General features: G+C 42.3%; 1 protein-coding gene across 2 annotated transcripts in view; it reads right to left on the reverse strand.

Moving 5' to 3' along the window:
• The window catches only part of NXPH1 (neurexophilin 1), a 327,887-nt gene extending 325,779 nt beyond the window's left edge, over positions 1-2,108 (reverse strand). Inside the window, exons 1-2 of one of the 2 annotated variants that reach the window (XM_051853330.3) lie at positions 1,026-2,108; positions 25-188 (exon numbers count right to left, since the gene is read on the reverse strand). In XM_051853330.3, coding sequence (XP_051709290.1) covers positions 25-78 — 54 coding nt within the window. In that variant the 5' untranslated portion in view covers positions 79-188; positions 1,026-2,108. Of the gene's footprint in view, positions 1-24; positions 189-512; positions 656-1,025 lie in introns of those variants that run through there. The other variant, XM_051853331.3, reaches the window with a different exon arrangement.
• Positions 2,109-27,746: the final 25,638 nt, after the last annotated feature.

Raw genomic sequence — 27,746 nt, forward strand, 5'->3', positions numbered from 1 at the left:
GGCGCCTGACCCGCCGCGACTTACCAAGTACACGGTGGGCTGCAGGAGGAGAAGCACGTACCAGCACGCAGCCTGCATCCTCCCGCGTCTCAAACTTCCTTGGCGGTGCCTTCGCTGAGTCTTTGTTCCTTCAAAAACATAGATCCACCTGACATCCACTTTACGGAGCAAGGAGCGCTCTCAGCAGCCTAGATACAAATGAAATTAGACATCCCATGACCACGCGGGCAAGGTTAGGCTTGGCGAGCAAGCGGGGAGAGGGGGTCGTGGCGGGGAGGGGTAGACCAGGAGAATCGGGCGGGGAATGCGAAAAATTGAAAAGCGAGTAAATCCAGCGCCTCCAAGGAGCCAGCGCGCTGTCCGCAGGCAGCCGGGCGGCGGGGCGAGGGGCTCCGTGCGCCCTGCGCTCCTAGGGTGCGAGTTCTCGGGCAGCGGAGGCCAGAGCCGGCGGGACACAGGGAGCCGCGTGCATGCAGCCTGGTTGCGAGCCCGACCGTCTCTGGCAGCCAGACCTGCCCTAGTGTTCGCTGGCCGGGCGGTTGGGACTGAAGGCAGCGGCTGGTTCTTCGCCAGCCCTGGCAGTGCTCACACACGTACACACCAGCAGAGAGAGACAGAGAAAGAGAGAGGGAGAGAGAGACCGAGTGAGGGGGGCGCGGGAGAGGAAAAGCAGGTAGAACTGACCAGGATTAGGTGCAGGGTACCTCAACACGCCGGGCGAAGTGGGGGAGGGGAAGGGGATGCAATTTGCATACAGGAAAACAGGGCTCAGTTTACCCATTCGAGCCTCTGCACACGCAGAGATGCACACGCGTGCACACAGTCACATCGCCAGCACTACTTTCGTTCCAGCCAAGGGGGCACAGCCAGTCGCTAACTTCTGGAGAGGAAGCCTGCCTCGGGCTGTGAGGGTCACCTGCCAGGCATTCTCCGTCCCCCAACAGGATCCGCCCTCGCCGCCCCGTTCTCGTGCCCACCACCCCAAGGTGTCCCCTTTAGGCACAGTTGAGGAGAAGGATACCTACCGCACAGGACTGGGGGCGACGCTGGCGAGCAGGGACCGCTCTGGGCAGGCTCCATGGAGGAGCTACTGGGGCCTGGCGTCTTCAGCGCCCCGGACGTGCCCTCCCTGGCGCTCCGTCTCCATGCTCCGGCGCGGACGGGTCCGGCTGTTTCTTCCAGCCTCGGCGGAGTCGGTGTCCCAGTGCCAGGGTCGCACTCGGGATTGGTTCGCGGGAGCCTAGGCTTGGCACAGTTGGATTCACGGTGCAGAAAACTTAAGAGGCAGGAGAAGGAGGGGGAAGTGGAGGAAGAAACAGAGGAAGGGAGAAAGAGAGGGAAAGAGAGAGAGAGAGAGAGGTGAACGCGCCGAGATGCTGCTCCGGACAGACTGGGACTGCGAGAGCCGGCGCTGGGACCAGCAGCGCAGGGCTCCCGGCTCTCCGCGGTCACGGGAGGATGGTAGAAATGACTTAAGGACAGGACACTGGGCCAGTCCTAGGGACTTGAACTTGACCGATAAGACGCTGGCCTTTCAGAAGGAAGAAAAATAAGCTAGGCACTGGCAGTTGGAGTTTCCGAGGGAGGGTGGGGTAGGGAAAATGTGGAGGCTGCGGGCACACGCAGCTGCTGCACCTCCACCCGCGCCGCCAGTGGCCGGCGAGCCGCACCAGCTTGCAGCCGCGGGCGCTGTCCGAGGTGCTGCCCGGCCGACGGGGTTCGCTCGGGGGCGCGCTGGATTTCCCGGCGCCGCGGCGGTGGGGGTCTCTCCACAGGGACGCGGTTGGCGCGCCCGCCCTCCTGACACAGGCAATCACATTGGCACGTGGGTGAACGATCCCTCAAAGGCTAATTGGTGCCCGGTGTAAATAGATCCCGCTCTCAGGCTCTCGGCGGGCCAAGCCCGCAGGGGGAAGTGGGTCCCGTGCGGCGTCCTAGGTGGCCGCAGCGCCCCCTCTCCGGGAGGGGTAGGGGGTGCAGGGAAGACAGCGCTGAGCCGTGCAGTGGCGGGAAGCTTAGCAGGGAGGTGCGCAGGGCGGGGACTCGCACGGGCGGGAGCCGAAACGCCCCTGCTGGCCTCCTGCCCTGACGCGGGACGCCGCCGACCTGTGGCTGCGTGGCCAGAGGCTGGGGGCGCTGCGGGCCGCCAGACCTTCAGCGCGCCACCGTCCGGAGGACTGTGCGACCTTGGGCTTCGGACTCCTGTTCGTGGGTTGGGTAGAGTGGGCGGGTGATGGGGAGGGGTGTAGGGAGGATGCTTCAAGCTGTGACCACTCTTGGGACTGACACCTTCCACGCAGCAAACATCCCTCGACCCCTCGACAGTATTCTCTCTTGCGGTTCTCTGTCTCTTTCTCAACCTCTCTCTTTCAGTTTGCACCTGTCAGTCTATCTATCCTCTACTTATCCACCACTCATCCATCTACCTATTTGCCTACGGTCTATCTCCTGTCCTTTCTCATTCTTGTGGTCCCTGTCTGAACCTCAGCTTCTCTCTGCTGATCTCTGCCTCTGTAGTTCTCCCTCTGAATATCTGGCTATCAGTCTCTGGGTCTTTGTGTCTCTACTCCGCCTCCCCCACCCCACCACCTCCCTTAATCTCTATTCTTTTCTTCTCCGCTTCACTCTCTCCAGTGCACAGCCACAGCCTCACCAGTATCCGGTGAGATCCAGGACTAGGCCACTCCGGTTGGAGGGAGGTTTCAAGAGACTATTGGAAGTAGCTGAAGTCAGACCACAAGCCCCAGCACGGCTGAGAGCATTTCTCATCCTCCAGGCGGTTGGTGACTTCTCCAAGTCTACCTCTCACCAAAGCTTGGCCTGCAGTGGTACATACTGCAAGATGGCATTTCAATATTAGTTTGTTAAGAATTGAGTTAAAATTTAACCTCAGAGCCTGTGTTGAGACATCAAAAGAAATCATGGTGTTTTTTTTTTGTTTGTTGTTTTGTTTTTGTTTTTGTTTTTGTGTGTGTGTGTGTGTGTGCATCTGGGGATGTCCTTTCCTTGAGTGTGGCTCTGCAAATGTCACCCTAGCCTGTCTGGGCCCTGATACATTTTAACTCTGGACAAGAGGTCCCAGAGTGACCACAGGCAGGGGGAACCACAGACTACCTCCCAAACCCAGTGAAGACAACCAGCAGAAACCCTGTCTGGTGGAGCAGATGAAAGAGCAGCTCCACTAACACCTTTACCTGGCATCAGATCTCCAAGAGCCCCTAAGTCAGATCCCCACCTAAGCCACACCTGCCTCAATTTGAGGCCTGCTCTCTGCCTTCCAGCTAAAAACAGTTCCTTAAAGATCTCACTTGTCTAATCTCCAAAGTTTTACTCTGTCATTGTGATTTCTGGGATTCACAGGGCATGGGCAGAGTAAGGCTGTGAAACACATCTTCTAACCAGAACTCTTAAGAACGCACTTCAGAAAAACCACACATGTATCTGTAGCATGGTTGCAACTCTGTCTTGGACATTTTCACTCACCAGGCTTTTGAGTCTTATGAAGTCTAATGGAAAGAACTTGAACCTCTTTGGCACCATGTCTGAGGAGGAAGGGTCAATGGAAGGCAGGGAAAGTTGTGCTTTTTTTTTCTGTCCCCAAAGATTCAGGAAGCCATTCTCAAATTTTTCCCCACATACACATGAGCTCCAGGCCTTCCTAGACTGGAGTATGGAGCCAGAGTGCCTCTATTTGGATGCCTAAGTACATTGCTGTCAGAGCTGAACCTCTCTGTCTGACCTTTGGGAAAATGAGAATCAGGTCAGCTTTGGGATACGTCAAGTTCTTTTCTAAATCTTACTTCAAAAAACACTCTGCCTCTAGTGCCATTTAGCCTTAAAAAATTACTGCTTGTGAACTAGAAGGATGATCAGGGACCTTAAAATCTCCGTCTGAATGGGACTGATTATTTAAGAAAAGCACCACAGGCACCCAGTTATGGGAAGTGGGTCTGACACTTTGTTCTATGATGCAGGATTCCAAAGAGCTTTTTATGTTAATGACCTGAGACCTTCTGTTAAGACATTCAACTCCTAGGAGACCCTTGGACAGGGATATAAAATGAAAGTAGATTGCCATCTTTTGTATCTGCACAAGACTCTTCATTCCCTACAGTACACAATCAGAGAAGGACAGTTAACCACCAAATAACACTGGAAAATGTATCATTGTTTCAGCTAAACCTCTCCAATTTTTTTTTCCTTTTTGACAGGCAGAGTGGACAGTGAGAGATAGAGACAGAGAGAAAGGTCTTCCTTTGCCGTTGGTTCACCCTCCAATGGCCGCTGCGGCCAGCGCGCTGCGGCCAGCACACCGCGCTGATCCAATGGCAGGAGCCAGGTACTTCTCCTGGTCTCCCATGGGGTGCAGGGCCCAAGCACTTGGGCCATCCTCCACTGCACTCCCTGGCCACAGCAGAGAGCTGATCTGGAAGAGGGGCAACCAGGACAGAATCCGGCGCCCCGACCGGGACTAGAACCCGGTGTGCCAGCGCCGCAAGGCGGAGGATTAGCCTACTGAGCCGTGGCGCCGGCTAAACCTCTCCAATTTTAATGACATGATGCTGGTGGGGGAAAGGACAATGTTGGCTCATTTACCTGATTTCCTATGATTTGCTTTAAAATGAATTCAAAGCAATAAGAGCATAGCTTTCACACTTTCTGCTGTTTAAAGTAGAACCCTACCGCAAACGCACTCTTAGAATACAGAACATCGACAATCAGCTTCCCTGGGATAGAACAAAAGTGTGATTTGCTGTCAGGGGTATAGCGTTTGTGCCAATTTTTTCAGACCTTACTCATGATGCGAATCTTTTCAGAAGTCACCCTCTTGCTAAATTTTGGGTGCATTGCAACTTAATGTCCATACAAAATTCACATGAATTATCACCACTGTAAAACATCTCTCCCATCCGGTTTTCCCCAGATATGTCTGGTCCAACCTGAAGTGAACAATATGAAACAGTAGTATATATTAATATCCAAAAATATAAATATCTTCTTAAAGAGTTGAAGTAGGCTGAACTCAAAAAGAAATAGTGATATTAAACAACTTTTATGATAATTAAAATCAGAAGAAATTAAAATTAGGATTGATTTGAAATATACTGATACTTCTGTTAAATGTAATTCTGCTTTGGTTGATTTGACTTGATGCATTTATCTGATTTTTCATTTTTTGGCTGTGGAGATAGAGGGTGGGAGTTGATGCTTTGGATTTTCTTGGGACTGGGGAAAAGAAAGAAAAGGATTAACTCTGAGTTCTACCAAGCTCCACTCTAAAATGAGGCTATCTTAAACACATGAATGTCATCATATGTTAACAAAAGTCTAAGAAGGGACAGAACTTTTGTTATGAAGCACTCAGTATGGTCTTGCTCAAGCTTCAGGCCAAATTGAATCTCTGTGCATGCACATATGTTTTTCCTCATAGTCCCCCAAAATGTGTAAACTTTGATCTTAGTATAACCTGATAGTTGCCTGTTGTATCATCTTGGACAAGGGCCTGGAGATTCCCCTAGTCTCAGCTCCATCCATTATATAGTAGGAAAATAAGACAAGATGATTTTTTTAACTTTTATTTAATAAATATGTTTCCAAAGTACAGCTTATGGATTACAATGTCTTTCACCTCCCCATAACTTCCCTCCCACCTGCAACCCTCACATCTGCTGCTCCCTCTCCCATTCCATTCACATCAAGATTCATTTTCAATTATCTTCATATACAGAAGATCAATTTAGTATATATTAAGTAAAGATTTCAACAGTTTTCACCCACGCAGAAACACAAAGTGCAAAGTACTGTTTGAGTACTAGTTATAGCATTAATTCACATTGAACAACACATTAAGGACAGAGATCCTACATGGGGAGTAAGTGCACAGTGACTCCTGTTGTTGACTTAACAACTGACACTCTTGTTTATGGCGTCAGTAATCTCCCTAGGCTCTTGTCATGAGTTGCCAAGGCTATGGAAGCCTTTTGAGTTCACCGACTTCGATCTTATTTAGACAAGGAAATAGTCAAAGTGGAAGTTCTCTCTTCCCTTCAGAGAAAGGTACCTCCTTCTTTGATGGCCCATTCTTTCCAATGGGATCTCACTCACAGAGATCTTTCATTTAGGTTTTTTTTTTCTTTTTTGCCAGAGTGTCTTGGCTTTCCATGCCTAAAATACTCTCATGGGCTCTTCAGCCATATCCAAATGCCTTAAGGGCTGATTCTGAGGCCAGAGTGCTGTTTAGGACATCTGCCATTCTATGAGTCTGTTGTGTAAGACTAGATGATTTTTAAAGTGACTTCCACTTATAAAATTTTATTCTATTTCATGTGAAGACATTCCTGATTTTAAAAACTTTCCTACTTCATGAAAAACAATTGTATGCTGCATTTTGATTTTCAAAGATAGAAACAATTTAAAAGAAGTCATTCAGTTGGTGTCTTTCAAAGATTTTAAGTCAATTGTGCTTGTGGGTTTGAGCTGAAATTTTTGTCTATTTCTTCCCTACCCCACCCACATAACCTTTCTTCTAGGTCAAGGGTTGATTCTATTGTATTAATCATATCATTTTTTCACATAACTTGTTCTGCACATGTTTTTAGTGTCATTGATTTATGAGAATCTGTACTCAGAGTGGCATCCTTATTATACTTATGAATATTTGTTACAAGAGATCCAAAGCTATTTCCAGTACTTTTGCAAAATTCTTAAATGTCACTCAGGACAAGAAAGAAGCTCCTGGCATTTCCACACTCAGGATATTTTGCTAGCAGAAGGAAGGACTATTTGCAATGTGATTTTTACCAGCCTATAGTATTTGGTATTTGAATGTAGTAGAACTTGGTTAATAACTTGAGGCATGTGTGCTAAATTACCGTTACAAGAATGCTTTAATAACAAGATCACTGGACTAAAGAGAAAAAATAGCCGTCAAGCTCTGGAATAAGAAAAGTTAAAGGGAATCAAAAAGCTTTATGTGGAAGGCATTTTCGTTTTTAGAAGTAATTTATATGCTCAGTCTTTGTATCCATATTTCATTTATTCTGTTAGGTGAAGACAGAAGGTTCTCAAAGGTAGGGTAGTTTTAATTATGCTCACAAACTTTAAAAAGAGAATGAACACAATAAGAGAAATTAAAGAAAGCCATAGTTAAATGGCAGTTGAAGATAAAAGGTGGAAAGATTGGGGTCATTGCCCCAAAATCATAATTAAAATTTTTAAAAATATTGTGACTGACCGGCGCTGTGGCTCACTAGGCTAATCCTCCACCTTGCGGCGCCGGCACACCGGGTTCTAGTCCCGGTCGGGGCACCGGATTCTGTCCCGGTTACCTCTCTTCCAGATCAGCTCTCTGCTGTGGCCAGGGAGTGCAGTGGAGGATGGCCCAAGTGCTTGGGCCCTGCACCCCATGGGAGACCAGGAGAAGTACCTGGCTCCTGCCATTGGATCAGCGCAGTGCGCTGGCCGCAGCGTGCCGGCCGCGGCGGCCACTGGAGGGTGAACCAACGGCAAAGGAAGACCTTTCTCTCTGTCTCTCTGTCTCTCTCACTGTCCACTCTGCCTGTCAAAAAAAAATATTGTGACTAAGCACCTTTGCATTATAATCTAATTACAGAAATTCTTCATGGTGGTCCCTCCAGAGATTATTAATTGACAGTTCCCTAAAGCAGAATCATTAAAGACAAAGAACTTGATAACCAATATTCTGTTAACAAAGCAAAATACAGTATCTGCTTTCAGGCAGAAAGAATACTGAGACTCTTACCACACAGAGATGGAAGAAATTATGAGGACAAAGGCTACAAGCTCTGTGATTACCTAAAGCTGAAAAGTCTGCAAATGCATATTTCATATCCATAATATAATGTACCTAGATATTTTGAAATATGGATGTATTTCCACCTTTTATCTTGATTTTGCATTATGAAAACAAACTGTAAAACAAGATAATTTATACAGTCAGGGAACAAAAGACTTCTTCAACCCAAATATCATAGGGATAAGAATTTTGGTTCAGAAACCTTTTAAGCAAAAGATATCACGAACACGATAACCCTCTCAATTTCTCTTTTTAACACCAAATTAATGAAAACAACTCTACTGGAATTTTATCATAATTAACTTGAATGATCATACCATAAAAATCACATATTATACTTTTCTACTTTTTCCAGTTCCAATAATAAAATACTTTTGATAAAGTTCAAGGTAAAATAAGCTAACATCAAATTTTGTATTAAATGGATGGTCCATTTATATAGTTCCACAGTATTCAATAGGGTAACTTCTACCATTTACCAGGTGCCAGCACATGCAAGACACTCATCTCTAGTGAGTTGTTGAGCATCAGTCTGCAATGTCATTTTGAAAGGAAACCTCTCAGGTTAGGCAGGAAGTACTTCACACTCCACATCCATCGAGACTGACTTAAAGCAAGTATGAGAATTATTGGACTATTAATGCACATTCCCTCTCTCTTGTAACTGTCTCCCCTGTTTGGTTTCAGAGCCACCTTCCTTTCTCCAAGGTTTTCAACTCACCCTCCAAACACTCTTTCTCAGATTATCCATGCACTCATCTTTGTACATGAAACTTTGGTGCTCTGCAGGGCTCTGCAAATAGTTCATTCTGACTCTTTTCACTCTGACTAGGCAATTTGTCTAGGCCCATAGTTCTAACAGTAATTATAAGCACCCAAAGATCAGTAAGCTAATAAGTTCCAATTCTGATATTTTCCTTGGTGCACGTATTCAGCTTCTTGCATTCATTCAATTGCATTCATTCAGTTGCTTTACTAAGAGTCCTCATGGTGAAATGGGAAAGTACAGTTCCCATAGATACAGTCAGTCTTGACTTTTTTTCTTTTCTTTTATTCCCTTTTCTTTTTTAAAAAAACTTTTATTTAATGAATATAAATTTCCGAAGTACAGTTTATGGATTACAATGGCTTCCCCCTCATAACGTCCCTCCCACCTGCAACCCTCCCCTTTCCTACTCCCTCTCCCCTTCCATTCACATCAAGATTCATTTTCGATTCTCTTTATATACAGAAGATCAGTTTACCATACATTAAGTAAAGATTTCAACAGTTTGCCCCCACACAGAAACATAAAGTGAAAAATACTGTTTGAGTACTAGATATAGCATTAAATCACAATGTACAGCACACTAAGGACAGAGTAAGTGCACAGTGACTCCTGTTGTTGACTTTACCAATTGACACTCTTGTTTATGGCATCAGTAATCACCCTAGGCTCTTGTCATGAGTTGCCAAGGCTATGGAAGCCCCCTGAGTTCACCAACTCTGATCATATTTAGACAAGGCCATGGTCAAAGTGGAAGTTCTCTCCTCCCTTCAGAGAAAGGTACCTCCTTCTTTGATGACCCGTTCTTTCCACTGGGATCTCACTCGCGGAGATCTTTCATTTAGTTTTTTTTTTTTTTTTTCCCAGAGTGTCTCGGCTTTCCATGCCTGAAATACTCTCATGGGCTTTTCAGCCAGATCCACATGCCTTAAGGGCTGATTCTGAGGCCAGAGTGCTGTTTAGGACATCTGCCATTCAATGGGTCTGCTGTGTATCTCACTTCCCATGTTGGATTTTTCTTCTTTCTTTCTCTCTCTCTCTCACTCTTTCTCCTTCCTTCCTTCCTCCCTCTTCTCCCTACCTTGATTTTCCTCCCTTACTCCCCTTTTCCCTCTCTTCCATTCTTCCTTCCCTTATTTATTCCTTTTATTCCTAACCAGAGCCTCCCAAAGACAGTGTCTTCCATCTGACACTCTAGCTACAAGGACAATCACATACAGGAGGTAGAAACCACACCCTTCAGTGCGGAACCTGAAACAAGAAAATCCATGAAGCAAACCAAAGGTTGGCCCTGATGCTGGAGCAAAGCTCCCAAGCAGGCTTCCCTGCTGTCCTACGGAGCCACAACAAGTGAGAAGTCAAAAGTCTGTTGTTTCAGGGTCATGAACTAGGTGGGTGTTTATTTCACAGCATTATCACAGCCCAAGCTAACTACAATAACACCACTATAACACTGGAAAACACAAGTGTCATATTCCCTTATTTCTTCTTTTTCCTCCTCCACATGAAATAATAAATTGCCGACACTCTCACGTTTGCAGCTAATTGTCTTCCAGTCTCTGCTACCACTACTGCCCAAGTCATATCATCAGTTACATGCTCTGTGACAATTACCTTTTCACTGTGTTTCCTATTCTTCAGCTTCTACCTCCATAAATTTGCCTTCCTCACATTCACCTGATTGATAAAATTAAAACTAAAATATGCCCACATCTTGCATGGCTTTAAACCTCTTCATCAACTTCCCCTAGCCTTCCAGATCATGTCTGCAATAAGATCCTTTCTGAGCTGGTCTCAGTTCACACTTGTGTCTTCATCTCCTGTCATCTGGCTCTTCCTCCGTGACACACTTCACACTCTTCATGTGCAAGATCCTAACATACCACTGTATTTCTCAACTTGAAGCCTCTGTACTTTCTTTCCCTTGCTCTGACTCCCATTAACTCAACCTCTAGATGAGCTTCTAGGCTTCCGCAGATCACCTCCCATCCTCCCCATTTTTCTAAGGGATCTGTGCACTAAAACACATTATTTAGTCTTCCACTCCATATTGTTTATACATTTGTCTTCTCAACTGGACTGTGACTTTCAGGTCTGCACTTCCAGTCTTACTTTGAACTATGTTGATCTGAATGTTCAGTTACACTTGGAAAGCTCAATATCTGGAAAACAGCCTAGTGTACCTCTTGCAACAGAGCATATTCGAGATGCATTGCTCAGATAGTAACGTCAGAGAACATTTTCAGGCAAGCCTCATCCCAATGAAATCAGCAAAAGTATTAGAGGATAATATTAACAGCACAAGTTCCCTCACCATAAACACCCTCAGAGACTCTTCTGAGAATCAGAAGCTGAATGGGAAATTTGGTCTGAATAGATTACTCAGTGGCTGACCCAATAACCCCCTCATGTCCAAGACTAAGTGTGCAGAGGTACCAAAAAGGCCCTGGATGTTCCTAAATTCTAGCTTCACTCTGCATTTGTGCACCCCAAATTCCATCTCATGTTTTAGTTACTTCAGACTTAATATCTTACCCAAAGGCTTAATTACAACTAGATCTGCCCTCTTCATATCTGCCTCCAGGACCAAGTGAAAGAGGGAATGGAGGTACAGTGAAGAGAATTAAAGAAATCCTAGTGAGGGGCTGGGGTGGTGTCATAGTGAGGTAAAATATGCTCCTTTGCCTTACCAGCATCACATATCAGAGCCCTAGTTCACATACCCACTGCTTTACGTCTGGGCCATCTCTCGGCTAAAACACTTGAAAAGGTAGTGGAACATGATCCAAATACCTAGTCTCCTACCACCCAGTGTGGAAGATCAGGATGGAGTTACTGGCTCCTGGCTTTTGCCTAGTGCAGCCCTGGCCATTTGTGGCCATTTAGAGAGTGAATCAATGGATTTAAGATCTCTCTCTCTCTCTGTGTGTGTGTGTGTGTGTGTGTGTGTGTGTGTGTATGTGTGTCTCCCTCCTCCCCCATCACTTTACCTTCCAATAAATAAAAGATAAATAAGTCTTAGTAAAAAAAGAAATCCCAGTAATCACCATTATCTTAACTACACTAACCCTGGATCTAGGAAATGGGGTTAACCATACCCACAGAAAAAACTGTACACTGGATCTCAATATTCCTGGGCTTTTGAGTGAAGTTTTTTGGCAAAAGGAGAATTGTGAAGTCTTTGGTCAGAAAAGAACCTTCTTCCTATTGCAGCTAATCTTCTGATATGATAGACACCAGTAGATCCTGCTTCCTAGTCTCAGTCATTTCCATCATTCCATTGACAAGAGTCTACTTCCTTTTTTTTTTTTTTAGAATTTTTTTTCTTTTTATTTATTTATTTATTTTTTACAGGCAGAGTGGACACTGAGAGAGAGAGACAGAGAGAGAGAGACAGAGAGAAAGGTCTTCCTTTGCCGTTGGTTCACCCTCCAATGGCCACCACGGCCAGCGCACTGCAGCCGGTGCACCGTGCTGATCCTATGGCAGGAGCCAGGTACTTATCCTGGTCTCCCAAGGGGTGCAGGGCCCAAGTACTTGGGCCATCCTCCACTGCACTCCCAGGCCACTGCAGAGAGCTGGCCTGGAAAAGGGGCAACCGGGACAGAATCCGGCGCCCCGACCGGAACTAGAACCCGGTGTGCCCGCGCCGCAAGGTGGAGGATTAGCCTAGTAAGCCGCAGCGCCGACCTTTGACAAGAGTCTAAAGTGACCTAAACTTTTAACTGTATTTTTATCCTAGATTATGAGGCACCAATAATGAAGTCCACAAAACCATCCATTCAAGTTTCTTTCCCACCTCTAGCAGTTATTTTTTTCCTGTTATGGCACTTCCTACTAACTACTCCTACACTGAAACTTGTCTTCTTTCCAGTCCTCTTGTTTGATCTAAAGTACAATCTAGTATCTGTCTTCCAGAGGTCATCTTCACTCAAATGTTCTCCTGTTATCTGATACAATGTTCAAAAGTGAACTCATCAATAGCCCCTCATACACTCTCAGATACCCTCACTCCTATACACAGTTCCTCAAATTTCATTAATGGCTTACAGATTTAATATACTTGTAGTCTGTGTACCTCAGAATCAGCTCTTGATATCTTTGTATATAGCTCACGCATCAGTTAGGCACATTGTCTTGTCAAGTCTTCTTCAGAACACCTCTTGCAGCCATCTCTTTACCATCATTGTAGATAAGATCTTTATCACGTCATAACTGGTCAGCCATCTCCCAAGTGTTTTCCCAAATTCTAACTCACTTTCCAACTCCTGTTAGTCTAACCACTATGAACACTAACCATAGTAGGGGCTGTTTTTATTCATCTTTGCACCGCCTGCCCTTAATATGATGCCTACCATATAGTAGAAACTCAATAAATGTTTGCCTGATGCACAGATCAATTCCTTATACCACTCCCACTTCTTAAACAACATATCAGTATTTGCCATGTTACTTTTTTGTGCACACGCGCGCGCACACACACACTCACAATCAGCCTTTAACTTTGCATGTCTAGACAGTTATTTTTAAGTATTTATACATTTTTCTCAAGAAATCATTTCTTCAAAAGTTCTCTCAGAAACATAGCAGGTAAAATAGAGAAACATGTTTTTCTGGTGGAATCCGGGGTATACCTACACCAGTAACTGTTTGCAATCCACTTCTTGTCTTCTCTCATCCCCAAGCAATCCAAGACCTAGTGACCAGCTAGAATACCCTAAAACAGTAGTTCTCAAACCTTATTTCACTTAATTTTCACCTGGAGGATAAATTAAAATGTTTATCACCAGGTCCTGTTTCTTTAATCACTATTAATTGGTCTGGGTTTTGACCCTTAAAAGCTTCCATGTCACAAGCATCCAGGTGATGCTGATGAAGACTATATTTTAAGAAACCCCACCCTAGAAGGTAACAGATTGGAATTTGAAGCTCTATCTTTTGGAATAACATCTCAAACCCTTGTGGCAGCAACAAATGTCTGTCAAATTCTGGTATTTGACCCATCCATCAAGATTGAGTAACAGGATTTTGGTCACTAGCTTGAGTTAATCATTCCACAATGTACACATGTATCATAACATTACACTGATAATTCCCGATAAATATATACAGTGATTATTTGTAAATTGGAAGTAAATTTGAATTTTTAAAAGATTTTAATTACCCAGTGCTCCCAAGAATATTTGCTTCAGCTTATTACTCTTTGATTCCCAGTCATATTAGTTTTGACCAAACTGTGAATTGTTTCTTATGCGGCTCCCCCTAATTGGAATTACCTTCTGCATTCATTTCTTTAAACTTTTCAAAGTCAACTGTTATTCAGTAGGTACATCAAAGTCTTCCTCCCTGAAGCTTCTCTAATCTACCCACTCACCCACCTATCCACCCGTCCAATACAAGCGTATTGAGAAAGCAGTGGTCCTAAGTACTGTGGATATGGGAATGAATAAGTAGACACAAACTCTTGTCCTCAAGGAATGTACAATCTAGTACAGGAAGACTGATAATAAAAAAAATACAAGTTAAGATGTATAGTAAGCTAGATTGTACTGGGCTCTTTGGATTAAAAAAATAAGAAAGGAAGAAAGAATGACAGCAATGAAAATGCAAAGGAAAATTTAGATGAAACAATTGAGAAGGTGACAACTGAGTGAAGATGGAAGGCAGTGGCTATTGTGAGTGAAATATTTTTAGGTAGAAGGAAGAGCAAGTGAGAAAAGCTGAGATAGGAATGCACTGGTGCATTTGAGGGACAGCAAGAATGCCAAAGTGCCTGTGGAGGAGCAGGTCACAAAGAGGTGGCAAAGGATGACAGAGGAGACAGACTGAGTCACATCTGAAGGACTTAGCTTTCTACGTCTTTGCAGTATGCCTTTATGTTGAGCAGAGACATGGTGAGCCCTGACTCATACCGTAGCACAATTATGGTGACCACATCAGGAACCACCTCAGAGGGGCAAGCGCAGCAGCAGGAAGAAAACTGAGGAGGTTACTGCCATAATCTAAACAAGAGGAAGTGGTGAGTTGGTGACTTGGATTGCAGGAGAGGTGGTGGGCAGTGAGCAAATTCTGGACATATTTTGAAGGAAAAGATACATCCATCGCTGATCGGTGGAATGTGGAATGTGAGCAACACTGTTGTCTCTGAAGTTTTCATCCCTGACAGGACGGAGTTATACCCATATGAGGAGGACTGAGGAAGAGAAGGATGGACAGAGGAAGAAGAGAAATTAGCAACTCAGCTTGACACACATTCAATTAGAGATGTGCATTAGATATCCACGTGAAGATACTGAGTATAGTGAGTGAGGTTCAGGAGAAGTATCTGGACTGTAAATACAGATTTGGATGTTTTCAGTGAATAGACAGTTATCAACTTATAGTTGATATTTAAAGACATCAGATCAACAAAGGAATCTATATAGATCAAGAAGAGACTCTGGAACACTTCAGTGTTAAAATATTGGGTGAGGAGCCAGCACTGTGGCTTAGTGGGTAAAGTGGCCACCTACAGTGCTGGCATCCCATATGGGCACTGGTTTGAGACCCAGCTGCTCCACTTCTGATCCAGCTCTCTGCTATGGCTTGGAAAAGCAGTGGAAAATGGCCCAAGTCCTTGGGCCCCTACACCTGCTTGAGAGACCCAGAAGAAGATCCTGGCTCCTGGCTCCTGGCTCCTGGCTCCTGGCTCCTGGCTTTGGATCAGTGCAGCTCTGGCCATTGCAGCTATCTGTGGAGTGAACCAGTGGATGGAAGATCACTGCCCCCCCCCCGCCCCGCCTCTCTGTAACTTTGCCTTTCAAATAAATAAATAAATCTTTTAAAAAATATATCAGGTGAATATCCAGGAAAGGAGACTGAAAATGAAACCACACTGTTGTAGAAGGAGGTCAAGGAAGCGGAATAAGCAGCTGAGTCAAACGCTTTGATAATCCAGGTGCAACTGAAAATGACCACTGAATTTAGAAATATGGAAGACTGGTGACCTGACCTTGACTTCATCTACCCTCTTGCAGTTTCAGGGGGATAGATTAGGGGGGAGCTTGAATGCAGAAGATTCAAGAGAAAAAAAAAAAGTATATAAGGAGAGGGTGTGCATGGCTAGGGAATATGGAGCACTCTTTGAAGATGTTCATTTATCCCTCTTAATTCCTTCTCCCTGAGATTCTACACCAGCTAGGGACAGACTGCTTCTTTAGGTATTTTATCATATTTCACCTTCAATGATACTTTTTTTAAAAAGATTTATTTGTGATTTATTTGAAAGGCAGAGTTACAGAGAGAAAGGGGGAGAAATAGAGAGAAAGAAAGAGGTCTTCCATCGGCTGGTTCACTCCCCAAATGGTTGCAACAGTCAGGGTTGGGCCAGGCTGACTCCAGGAGCCAGGAGCTTCTTTTAGGTCTCCCATGTGGGTGCAGGGGCCCAAGGACTTGTGCCATCTTCTGCTGCTTCCCCAGGAGCATTAGCAGGGAGCTGGATCAGAAGTAGAGCCACCAGGACTGGAATTGGCCCTCAATCAGGATGTAAGCATTGCAGGCACCACAACACTGGCCCCCTTCAATGATACTTAATTCTTCACTATGTTTATATCTTCTTTCCAATTAAATTGAATACTCATAGAGGAAAGAATCAATGTCTCCTTTTACATCTGCACCACAACATCAATACTTGGCATGATTCTGTGCCCATAACAAGTATTTAAAAACACATAATGAAGTGAATAAATATTTTTCTAGAGGCTTTCTCTGCCCCCTTTTCCAGCTGTTCTACACCTTTTATTAAACTTCAAGATTAATTTGACTTTTAAGGAGTTTCATAGAGTGACTCTACCCAGATTGTGTCATTTAGAACATTCTTATCTAGCCCTCTGCTTCTGTCAGGATACTTACTTAGCATTTCTGGAAAAAGGAGCTGATAATTTTTCTTGTCATTTTCATTATGATGTTATCCTTGTCTGGAAATTCCTCCTTTAATCCTAAGGTCTCTTAGATTAGAAACTAATCATAGAAGAGTCCTAATATCATCTTTTGTCTTTTTGCTTTAATATATGTATATACACTATCTACCTTTCAGGTCTTACTTCTTATGCTATATATTGAACACAACCATTATAAATTTACATATGTTGCACTCAAAAATAAATCTTAGAAAGCTTAGAATTTTTGGCTTTCTATTTATTCTGTCAACCAACTTTCAGAATGAATTACAAGTGAAATGCTGAAAAATATCACTATATATAAAGTCATTCATTTAAAGATAAATACATGATAGTATGAATAAAAATGATGGATAGTTGAACAGATGGATGGGTGGGTAGAAGAATGGTTGAAAAGAGATTTCCAATGTACAGTTATTTCATACATCACTCATTACACTACATATTCCACACACAATCCATAGTTGGATGGTGGCATACATATTATAGGTGATGAAATAACCTTAGAGAGGTTAACATGGCTCAAATTATTCCAAAACACTAGAATTGTAGTTCTACAAGTGTATTGTTTTTCTCTTTAATAACAAGTGAACTTCTAATCTCACAATTGGCTTGACCATTTAACTCAACAAAATATCAGCACTACAAAGTGCATTCTTCATTTCTTAACATTTTATTTATTTATTTTCATTTTTTTGAAAGGCAAAGAGACTGAGAAAGAGACAGACAGAAATCTTCCATCCAGTGGTTCACTCCCCCCAAATAATCACCACCACAGCCAGATTTGGGCTATGCAAAAGCCAGGAGCCTGGACCTCATCCAGGTCTCCCACCTGTGTGGCATCTTTCAGATTTTTGTTTTTATCTTAAGAGTATATAATAGGGGCTAGCACTGTAGCGTGCTGGGTAAAGCTGCCACCTGTAGTGCTGGCAACCCATATTGGCACCAGTTAAAGTCCCAGCTACTCCACTTCCAATCCAGCTCTCTGCTATGGCTTGGAAAAGCAGTGGAAGATGGCCCAAGTGCTTGGGCCCCTGCACCCATGTTGGAGACCCAGAAGAGGCTCCTGGCTCCTGGCTTCAGATCAGCACAGCTCCAGCCATTGTGGCTATTTGGGGAGTGAACCAATGGATAGAAGACCTCTCTCTCTCTCTCTCTCTCTCTCTCTCTCTCTGCCTCTCTATAACTCTGCCTTCAAAAAAATAAATAAACCTTTAAAAAAAGAGTATATAATAGAGAATGATTTTTTAAGCAAGTGCTTTCTCAAGCTTATTTGAACTCTGTAACTCAGATATATGCAGGAAGATGTTCTATTTTTCCCTCAGCATGGGAACATTTGTGAAAGTTGAAAGCTTTCTGAACCCTCTTAGGTCACTGGGGCACCATTAGAGATCCCAGTGAATAATTTACAGTCTCCCAACATGATTGACTCCTTCAAGGTTAGCAACAAAAGTCTAGCAACCTTATTTGTTTTCTTTTGGGCCATGAACTCCAGGGTGAAAAAAACTAGCAAAAGGGCAAGCATTTGAAGCAGTAGTTAAAACACAGCATGGGACACCCACACCCCATACTGGAGCACCCCCGTTTCTCGTGCAGTGTCCTGATAATGCACACCCTGGGAAACAGTGGTGGTGACTCAAGTACTTGGGAGTGGGAGACTCAAATTAAATTCCAGGCTCCTGGCTTCAGCCTGGCCCCAGCTGTTGTAGGCATTTGAGGAGTGAACCAGCAGATGGAAGATTTTTCTTTTTCTCTCTCTCTCTGCCTTTCAAATAAAATGGAAATAAATAATTTTTTAAAACTAACAAAGAAAAACCATGTGGTAATATAAGATGTTATAATGGAAATGTATTCTCTAATACAGAGACCAACTAATTACGGCAGCTAAGCACTTCACTTGGCATCCCAACAGCCCAGCCAGAGTAATCATAGCTTATTCCTTATACCCTAAAATCATCTGTCTGAAAACTTGAAGTTGCATTGAAATATTAAAATTATCATAGATAAAATAATATAAGGTCAGAAAAGATTAACTTAGCTTTAATAGTACAGTAATAATAAAATCTCCTATTTTATAGATCACTAAATACTTTTTATTTTCATGGTAAATTATAAATCTGCAATGAGGATGTTTGGGATTTTAGCTTCATTAATTCAAAATAAGATGAACTGTATTAGACATGCTAATTTTGTGAAAATGATATTGCTATTGACTAAGACACTAAGATATTATTGTATCTTTGTAATTTGCTATTATTGTAGCTTTGTAATTTTTATAGTTTGAATCTCCAGTTTACTATTTCTACCTTGTGTCTCAGAGTGCAGAATTAATGAATGAGACAGAACCTTTCCTGATTCTACAGAGGAATTTGCTAAATAAGCTGATGGAAAACTAAGCCTATACTTTCCTTTATCATTTTTAAAAGGAGAACAGTATCAACAGTAATAATTAACCCTGCACACTATGTCCTTCTCTCTTTTCTTTTTTACAAAACCTTAATTAGGTTCCAAGAAGCAGGTATCTTCCTGTGAAAATGGGCAAAAATAGCCCTCAATGAAATGGTTGTGAAATAGATTTTCCCATTGAGGAGTAAAGATGAGACAGGAAAAGCTCTGCTCGTGCCGCAGCCATTTTTCATTCTCTTTTACAACGTGAGCAAGTGGAGGATGAAGGAACAGCCTTCACCTCCATCACATGCTCTACTGTGCTCCAAGATTGACGGTGACCCTTTAAATTAAAAGAAAGGAAAACCACAAAATCAGGAAATTGTCGGTCAGAGGAGAGGTGACCCTCACGTGTATCTTCCTGAGGATGAGTCGCAATGAGCTGATGACTGTTAACCAAACGAACACCATGACTTCCAGGGTCAACAGAATTGGAAAATAAGAGCATCCGAACAAAGAGATGTCGTTTCCCCAGTGTCATTTGTTTTGAAAAGTTATTGCATAGTGAGCAGTGCATAAACTCTATTTCACTCATGAAGAAACCGCACTTGGATGTTTAGTGAGCAAAGCCACAGTCAGAAGAGAAAGAAATCTGATCATATGCATCTTTTTTAATGTAAAAATGCACACTCTTCTTGATTCTGACAATGATGTGATTTGTAAAGCGCCCTAAATGTGGTCAATTATTACGGTCCTCCAACGCCACCTAGTGTTAGACATATATAGCTGTAGCCTGGCTCACCTATTCAACCAACCAAAATTTCTAAATAAAAGGAAACAGGAAGACTTCAAAGCTTGATTTCAATATCTTGCAGCCAAGTTACTTTCCATTCTTTTATTTTAATGCTTTTAAATTGCTTAAGTGCTCTTTTCACTATCGTTGAACTGAAAGTTATATGAATCTTTGAGTTCATTCCCATTGATGAATGTCTAATTTGCCCTGGCAAGCTTATGCAATTATAACAGTGACTCTACTTTTGATAAAAAAAGATAAGTGATTTCTTAATTATCTCACTTGGACATTTAAGATTGAATGATACACACATACAAGGCTGAGTCTACAGAAATAGCCAGAAAACATGGAAATAGGAGTGATTTGAATATCCTATGTTTGCAAACTGACAAACAGAATTGGGTGAATATACTCTCAGGCTCTTGTTGTCATAAATGTTGATCACGAAAGAAGCCTAAAGTAGGTGACAGCCATTCCCCTACAACCTTGTTACCAGATTATAATGAAAGCATTGTCAGACCAAATTATGCCACATATGTAGACATGTTAAAATAAATATTCAATAGTATGCAAGAAAAAACTGTTCTTAAAGTCAATTTTGTAAGCTTAATAAATTCTAAGTGCTGTACTTTTTAGTGCTCAAATAACTGGCCTTACATGGAAGACTCACTACAGGCAGAAGTGACAAACACCTGATGCAGAATTTTGTTACACTATCACCAATATCAGGCAGCCAGAAATATCCTGGCTGGACATGGGAGCATAAGGGATAATAAGTTAGCAACATGTCTATGAATAATTATGAATAATAAGACTTTCACGTACCTGAAAGTTTACTTCATTATTTCAGTAAATAATATTGTTTATAGCCCTTGCCTATATTGCTGCTGAACTATGGTCTTTTTGCTTTTAACTTAAACTCTTTATTTAGTGGAACATGAAGCCTTTAACTACAATGTAAATTAAAAATATGCTATCTCAAGAAGAAAGAAAAGCAAGCAAGCAAGAAAAAGGGAGGGTGGGAGATAAGTGTCATTATATTCTTAGAATTATATCTATGAGGGAGATTACTGATGCCATAAACAGGAGTGTCAATTTGTAAAGTCAACAACAGGAGTCACTGTGCACTTACTCCTCATGTAGGATCTCTGTCCTTAATGTGCTGTACACTGAGGCTTAATGCTATAACGAGTACTCAAACAGTATATTTCACTTTGTGTTTCTATGGGGGTGCAAACTGTTGAAATCTTTACTTAATGTACACTAAACTGATCTTCTGTTAAAAAAAAAAAAAAAAGAAAAAGAAACTATCAATTCCCAACTTGACTCTCACTGGGATTAAACATGACAATAGGTCTGATCTGATTTCATCATCATTTAAAAAAAAATCATCTATTATTTTTCACTTTATGTTTCTGTGTGGGAACAAACTGTTGAAATCCTTACTTAAGGTATACTAAGCTGATCTTCTGTATACTAAGATAATCGAAAATGAATCTTGATGTGAATGGAAGGGGAGAGGGAGTGGGAAAGGGGAGGGTGGTGGGTGGGAGGGACGGTATGGGGGGGAAAGCCATTGTAACCCATGAGACGTACTTTGGAAATTTATATTCATTAAATAAAAGATAAAAAAAAAATAAAAATAAAAAAAAAATGTCACAGCATTTCAAACAGGAAAAAAAAAATTATATCTATGAACTACATTAAAGCTATTCTCCTTAAATTAAAATAAATAAAATTTTTAAAATATTCATAATAAAATAATTTTAAAAGAAAAAATATTATTTAAAAAGTGTCAAATCTGTTGGTTACGTCAAGGCATGACACCAAGAAACATATGACCCTTGTTATTTCTGAACACGTATGAGAATAAGATGGTCTATATGTTCACCCCCAGGAAGCAAGCTAGCATTCTCACTCTAGTTCACTCTTTCTCAGTTCCATCAATGTAATGCAACAAACCAGAAAAACATCTCTGCTTCTAAATAGAAGCATATGATTGGGTCAGATAAAGAGAACTGTCTATACGGAAATTGAATTGCAGTCTGGATCTTCCAAATCCAGATACACACCAGAGTAATAAAATAGCTCAGTCTGCTCATGGAAAAGCCAACCACTCTGTGCAACCCCAGCCTGGCAACAAAGGAGGAAGTGGAAAGCTCATCATTTCGGCCTGAATGAGTTTTTTCCCATTTCAAGACAAGTCAGTAAGTGGAGAAGAATCAGTGAAACTGCTTCAATTTCATCATTTACAAAAAATGTGAATGGGAGCAGAAATATAACAAGAAAAGTTATGATATCACCATGTACTCATTTTTCAAATAAGCATTTCCAAAAGGATATTTGGACTTTGCAAATTTTTGTACCAAATGAAGTTCATGGTGTTTTTATAGTATTAATGAAGTAGGCAGGCATACAGGTTAAAATTGATCAGATTTGTGAACTGGAAGACCACACCTTTGCCACACCCCTGTGTGATCTCATGCCCCTACCTGATGCCTTTGCCACGCCCCTGTGTGGCCTCATTCCCTACCTGGCCACACCGGGGTGCCCACCTGCCAATCAGGTTAATTAACCACTCCCCTTTGGAGTGGGTTAAAAGCCTAGGGCACAGTGTACCTGTGCCCTGCTCTTCTTCCCTGGTGTCTTGCCAGGACAGGGCTTGCTGTAGCCATGCGCCCTAAGCTTCCTGGCCTAGATGCTCATCCACTGGCTGGTTCCTGGTGCTCGGTATGAACTCCCATTCACTTCTCTCTCCTAAACAACGCTCTCACTCTCCTATGCATCTTTCTCACTAAATAAAAGCTTAAAACGTACCATGCTGCCTCGTTTATCTGTGCCGGCATTTAGAATTCTTCTCTAAATATTAGGCAAGAACCCTCTCGGGCTTATTAATATTGGGGATTTAGTAATAAGCCCGTGGTGAAATCGTAAGGCACCCCAAATTCCAGTAGCACATGTGGCACCCCAGATAGCATTTCTAGTGAACTTTAAGGGGCCACATTTCAGGGTAAATTTTAGGGGGTCTTTTCCGATTTCATTAATAAATTTATTTAAGAATATATTACTAAATACATCATTTTGTTTCAATACATAAGAGATACATCCAGGCTGAAATAGTCCTTTCCTTTAGTTTAAAAAGCAATCAATAAATTCATCTGAGGATACTACACAATATAGTATGACCTAACAAACTAAGGATTTAGAGTATTAAATATATACAGTGTTAAGCTGTAAAGTAAGCAAACATTCTTTCTCACAAACACCTATGTAAAAGGTCTGTTCATAATTTGTCACAACAGGTAATTGGCTCCTAGTGGATGCCAAGATCCCATAAAGCTCACATATGCCAAAATATTTCCCCATTCCCTCAGTGAAGTGCCATCTGTCCTTCTGTTGAACCTCAAATTCTCAACGTTAAAACCAGTTCTCTGAATGGGTTCTCAATGATAAATCCTACAGACTATCCGTGTGCTAAAATTGTATGCAAAATATTGTGAATTTGTACATATGTCCTTGTCTGGAAAGGCGATTCCATAGCTTTAATCGGATGTTCAAGGTGTCCTCGCTCTGATCCAAAAGAATCAATGAGCACTGGCAAGGACCTCACCCAGCCCCCTCATCTATCTTCTTATTATGGACTTGTCTGTCAAGAGCCAGCAAACCCCCCTTGACAGCACTTGGAGAATCTTTGAGGAAGCAGGACTTTTGCAGACAATGCACTGCCTTGCATGACCCCAGGCTGCAATGAGTCTGTTTGTCAGGCGTGGACCCTGGCCTTAGGCCACCCAGCACTGTACCCTGCTCTGCGATGGTCTGAGCCACCGTCATCCACTGTCTCCCTGTCTGCAGTAGCCGCCGCCTGATCTCGCCGCTCCTGCTGGGACTCTTCTTCACTCTGCTCTCCATGTAGCAGACAAAGCAATCTGTTCAGTATGAGTCATATCACTTGAGTCCTCTGCCCCAAATCCTCTATTTAGAGTGAAAGTGAAGTAGAATGGGGTGGAGGCAGGACACACAGCTCCCTTCTGCTCTCTTCTCTGCCCTTGTCTCCAGCACTCTCCTGCTTCTTTGAATTCTTTTCTCTTACCACACTGGCCTTTGCTGTTCCTCAAATCCAAGACTCTCTCTCCCAGAGACTGGGAGTCTGTAAAGTTCCCCCCGGAATGCACTTCTAATCCCCTGGATGGTCATTGCTTCAGTTCCTTCTAGCTCTACTCCCAGGTCACCATGGCAGAGAGCTACTCCCAGATCCTACACTACACAATGCAGCCCCACAGACCCCTCTGCTGCACCTGAACCCCTCTCACCCTGACTCATCATTCTCGATTGCATCACTGTTTTATGACATATATGCTTCATTGTTGCTCTCTATCTACTCCCATGCCTAATCAGTACCCTCTCCACCCCAGTGTGCACCCACAAACCATCTAGAGCAGGAGTCTGTAAACTGTAAACAGAAAACACTTTCAGTTTTGTGGGTCACTTGGTTTCTGTTGCAGCGTCTCAGCTTTGCTATCACAGAGGGACAAGGATCACTTTTCAGTTAAATTTAAATGCTTAAGCATAATTGTGTGTTAATTAAAGAGTTCAACCAATGGTATTAAGTAAAACACAAAATACTAAAAGGAATAGTAAGTTGTTCCTCGACAGTCAGGACAAGGTCTGATCAAGTCATTGTTTCTCATAGTGTCCATTTCACTATTTCAGGTTTCCTTTAAGGTGCTCAGTTAGTTGTCGCCGATCAGGGAGAACATATGATATTTGTCTCTTTGGGACTGGCTTATTTCACTCAGCAAGATGTTTTCCAGATTCCTCCATTTTGTTGCAAATGACTGGATTTCACTTTTTTTTTTACTGCTGTATAGTATTTTTTGAGTACATATCCCATAATTTCTTTATCCAGTCTTCTGTTGATGGGCATTTAGGTTGATTCCAGGTCTTAGCTATTGCAAATTGAGCTGCAATAAACATTGAGGTGCAGACAGCTCTTTTATTTGCCAATTTAATTTCCTTTGGGTAAATTCCAAGGAGTGGGATGGCTGGGTCATGTGGTAGAAGTACACCATTTTAAAAAGATATATTTATGTATTTGAAAGGCAGAACATGGGAGAGAGAGAGAGAGAGAGAGAGAGAGAGAGAGAGATTCCATGTACTTGTTTACTCCCCAAAATGGCCACAACAGTCAGGTCTGGGCCAAGCAGAATCCAGGAACTAGAACTCAGTCTCCTACATGGGTGAAGCACTTGGGCCATCCTCTGCTGACTTCCTAGGCGCATTAGTAGGGAGCTGAGTAAGAAGCAGAGCAGCAAGGCCTTGACCTTGGACTCTGATATGGGATGTCAGAACTTGAAGCATCAGTTTAAGCTACTGCACCACACACCGGTCCCAGAGTCTCCTTCTTAACCACGTGATATTAAGGTATACGCTATCTACATAATGTGGCACAATTGTTAGCACTGATCATCTTGCGGCAGTAGTTTCAGCAAATTTTCTGCTGAAAAGTTCTTGTTTCCCCCTCTGCATTCTTTTATTCCTCGGAAGCAGACCCCACACTCAGTGGTGGAGGAAATTGAGCTCCCTCCTTGAAGATGTAGAATTTATATAAATCACTCGGAATCTTTCTGTAAGGAATATTTGTCTCTTCTTTCCATGTATGCATTTGTTTATTTTGTCATTCATTTATACCAATGTGGACTCATAAAGATGAACTTTGTTCTTTAGGTTACAATTCAGAACTACTACTACCTTGTTTAGTACCTTGCTCCTGCTTTGGTTAATAATAATTCTTTTAAGCTGGCTCTTGTACTTTCTTGGTCTACCAGATACACCAGGATCATCCTGTATTTTACCCGCCCCAACCCTATAGTCAGCCATTCATCCAAGGTTTCTTTAATTACAGAATGGTATTAGAAACCAAGAACTATAATTTGAGTATATTCACTGCTAGTGGGGTTCACTGCTTTGAGATCATCTTAGCAGACAGAGCAAGAAAACACATGTGTGGGTACTGTGTCACATATATGGGTTATATATATCTGGAATTATTTATCTACCCCTTTTTAATCTATATTAAGTTAAACATGGCTTCATACAGATGTTTCTGTCTCTACTGCAGTATCAAAGGGTTCATTCTCACCTTCCCTACTTGCTTATCTGGAAATTCCCTCTCCAATAGTTGTATTTGTTCTTGTGTTCAACTCCAGTATGCACAGAAGTTTCTGAATTGTTACCATTAAGCATTTGGCAAACACATTGTTATATTTTGTTGGATTACATATATATAAGACTATATATATATATATATATATATATATATAGACAGGCAGAGTGGACAGTGAGAGAGAGAGAGACAGAGAGAAAGGTCTCCCTTTTCTGTTGGTTCACTCCCCAGTGGCCACTGCGGCCAGGGCACTGTGGCCGGTGCACCGTGCTGATCTGAAGCCAGGAGCCAGGTGCTTCTCCTGGTCTCCCATGCAGGTGCAGGGCCCAAGGACTTGGGCCATCCTCCACTGCTCTCCCGGGCCACAGGAGAGAGCTGGACTGGAAGAGGAGCAACCGGGACAGAATCCGGCGCCCCGACCAGGACTAGATCCCAGGGTGCCGGCACTGCAGGTGGAGGATTAGCCAAGTGAGCCATGGCACTGGCCCGACGATATATATATTTTTATGTGGAGACTGAAACTAGAGCATCCAACCCAGTCAGACAAGGTTAAACTTCCAGCAAGTCATAGAATTGGATTTTGAATTAGAAGTCTACTGTTTAGAAAGGCAATGATCTGGGGTCAGTATTGTGGCACAGCCAGTTAAGCCACTGTCTGTAGTGTTGGCATTCCATATGGGTACCAGTTTGCTGCTCCACTTCCAATCCAACTCCCTCCTAATGCACCTGGGAAAGCAGCGGAAGATGACCCAAGTCCTTGAGCCCCTGCCACCATGTGGGAGACCCAGCTAGAATTCCAGGCTTGTGGCTTTGGCCTGGCCCAGTACTGCCTGTTGCAGCCATTTGGGGAGTGTACTCATGGATGGAAGCAAGCGCTCTCTCTCTCTCTCTCTCTCTCTCTGTAACTTGCCTTCCAAATAAATAAATAAATCTTTTAAAAAAGCAATGATCTTGCTGTTTTACATATTGCTTTCCAACATTATAAAAAGGGAAAAACTACTTTGTAATATTCAGTTTGAAAATAAGTATATGTATTGAGTTTTTACCACAAAAGCTAATAATGCTTATTATAAAAATATGGGAAAATGTATTTGTACAGTCATATTATATCACACATACTACTTGGTATAATATTCTTGAATAACATATGCATTTCTGTACCTTAATGAATGCTTTGTATTATAATTTTAATGACTATTTAATGTTCTGTGCAGTTAGTAGAACACAATCACCTTAACATGGGCCTCTATTACACAAATATGACAGTTTCACATTCTTTGCCAACATAAAATATTCTGCGATTCATTTTACATTTCCAATAAACAGAATTACTGGGCCATACTGTTTCAGGCTTTTAATGCCTTTTGCCAAATTGCTACTATAGAAAGTTGTATTAAATTAATTCTTCTTGATACTATCAGAGTGGTTCTTTCACTGTCATATTTTAACACGATTGTTTAAGAGCAATCACTATTTTACAAATGGTCATTTAAACCAAGCCTTGTTCTTATCATGACTAACTACAATTTAATTTACTTAAATGCCTTCCAGATATTAATTGATTCAAAAAGAGTTAAGCTCCTTTTAGGGGATCCCAATTAAGCAATTAAAAAGTATGTCTATCTATTGATAACGTGGAGTATTGTTGTTATTAATAAATCTTTAGAGAAGATATACTTCTGCCCCAAAGCCTTAATCTTGGTTTGTTTACCACCCCTTAATTAAGAACTCCTGATAAGATCAGTTAAATAAATCAACAACTATTTGTATCTGTAGTTATTTGGTTCTCTGGCTCTGATCCTAGCCCCAAGCTTATTCTTGTAATAAGTCGCAGAATCTACATAGTAGCCAAGAGTTATTTGTAGATTGAATAGATATCATGGATT

Source organism: Oryctolagus cuniculus, chromosome 16, assembly GCF_051225735.1.
Source record: "Oryctolagus cuniculus isolate XC-2025 breed Fujian yellow rabbit chromosome 16, ASM5122573v1, whole genome shotgun sequence".
In the NCBI taxonomy this organism is placed as follows: domain Eukaryota; kingdom Metazoa; phylum Chordata; class Mammalia; order Lagomorpha; family Leporidae; genus Oryctolagus; species Oryctolagus cuniculus.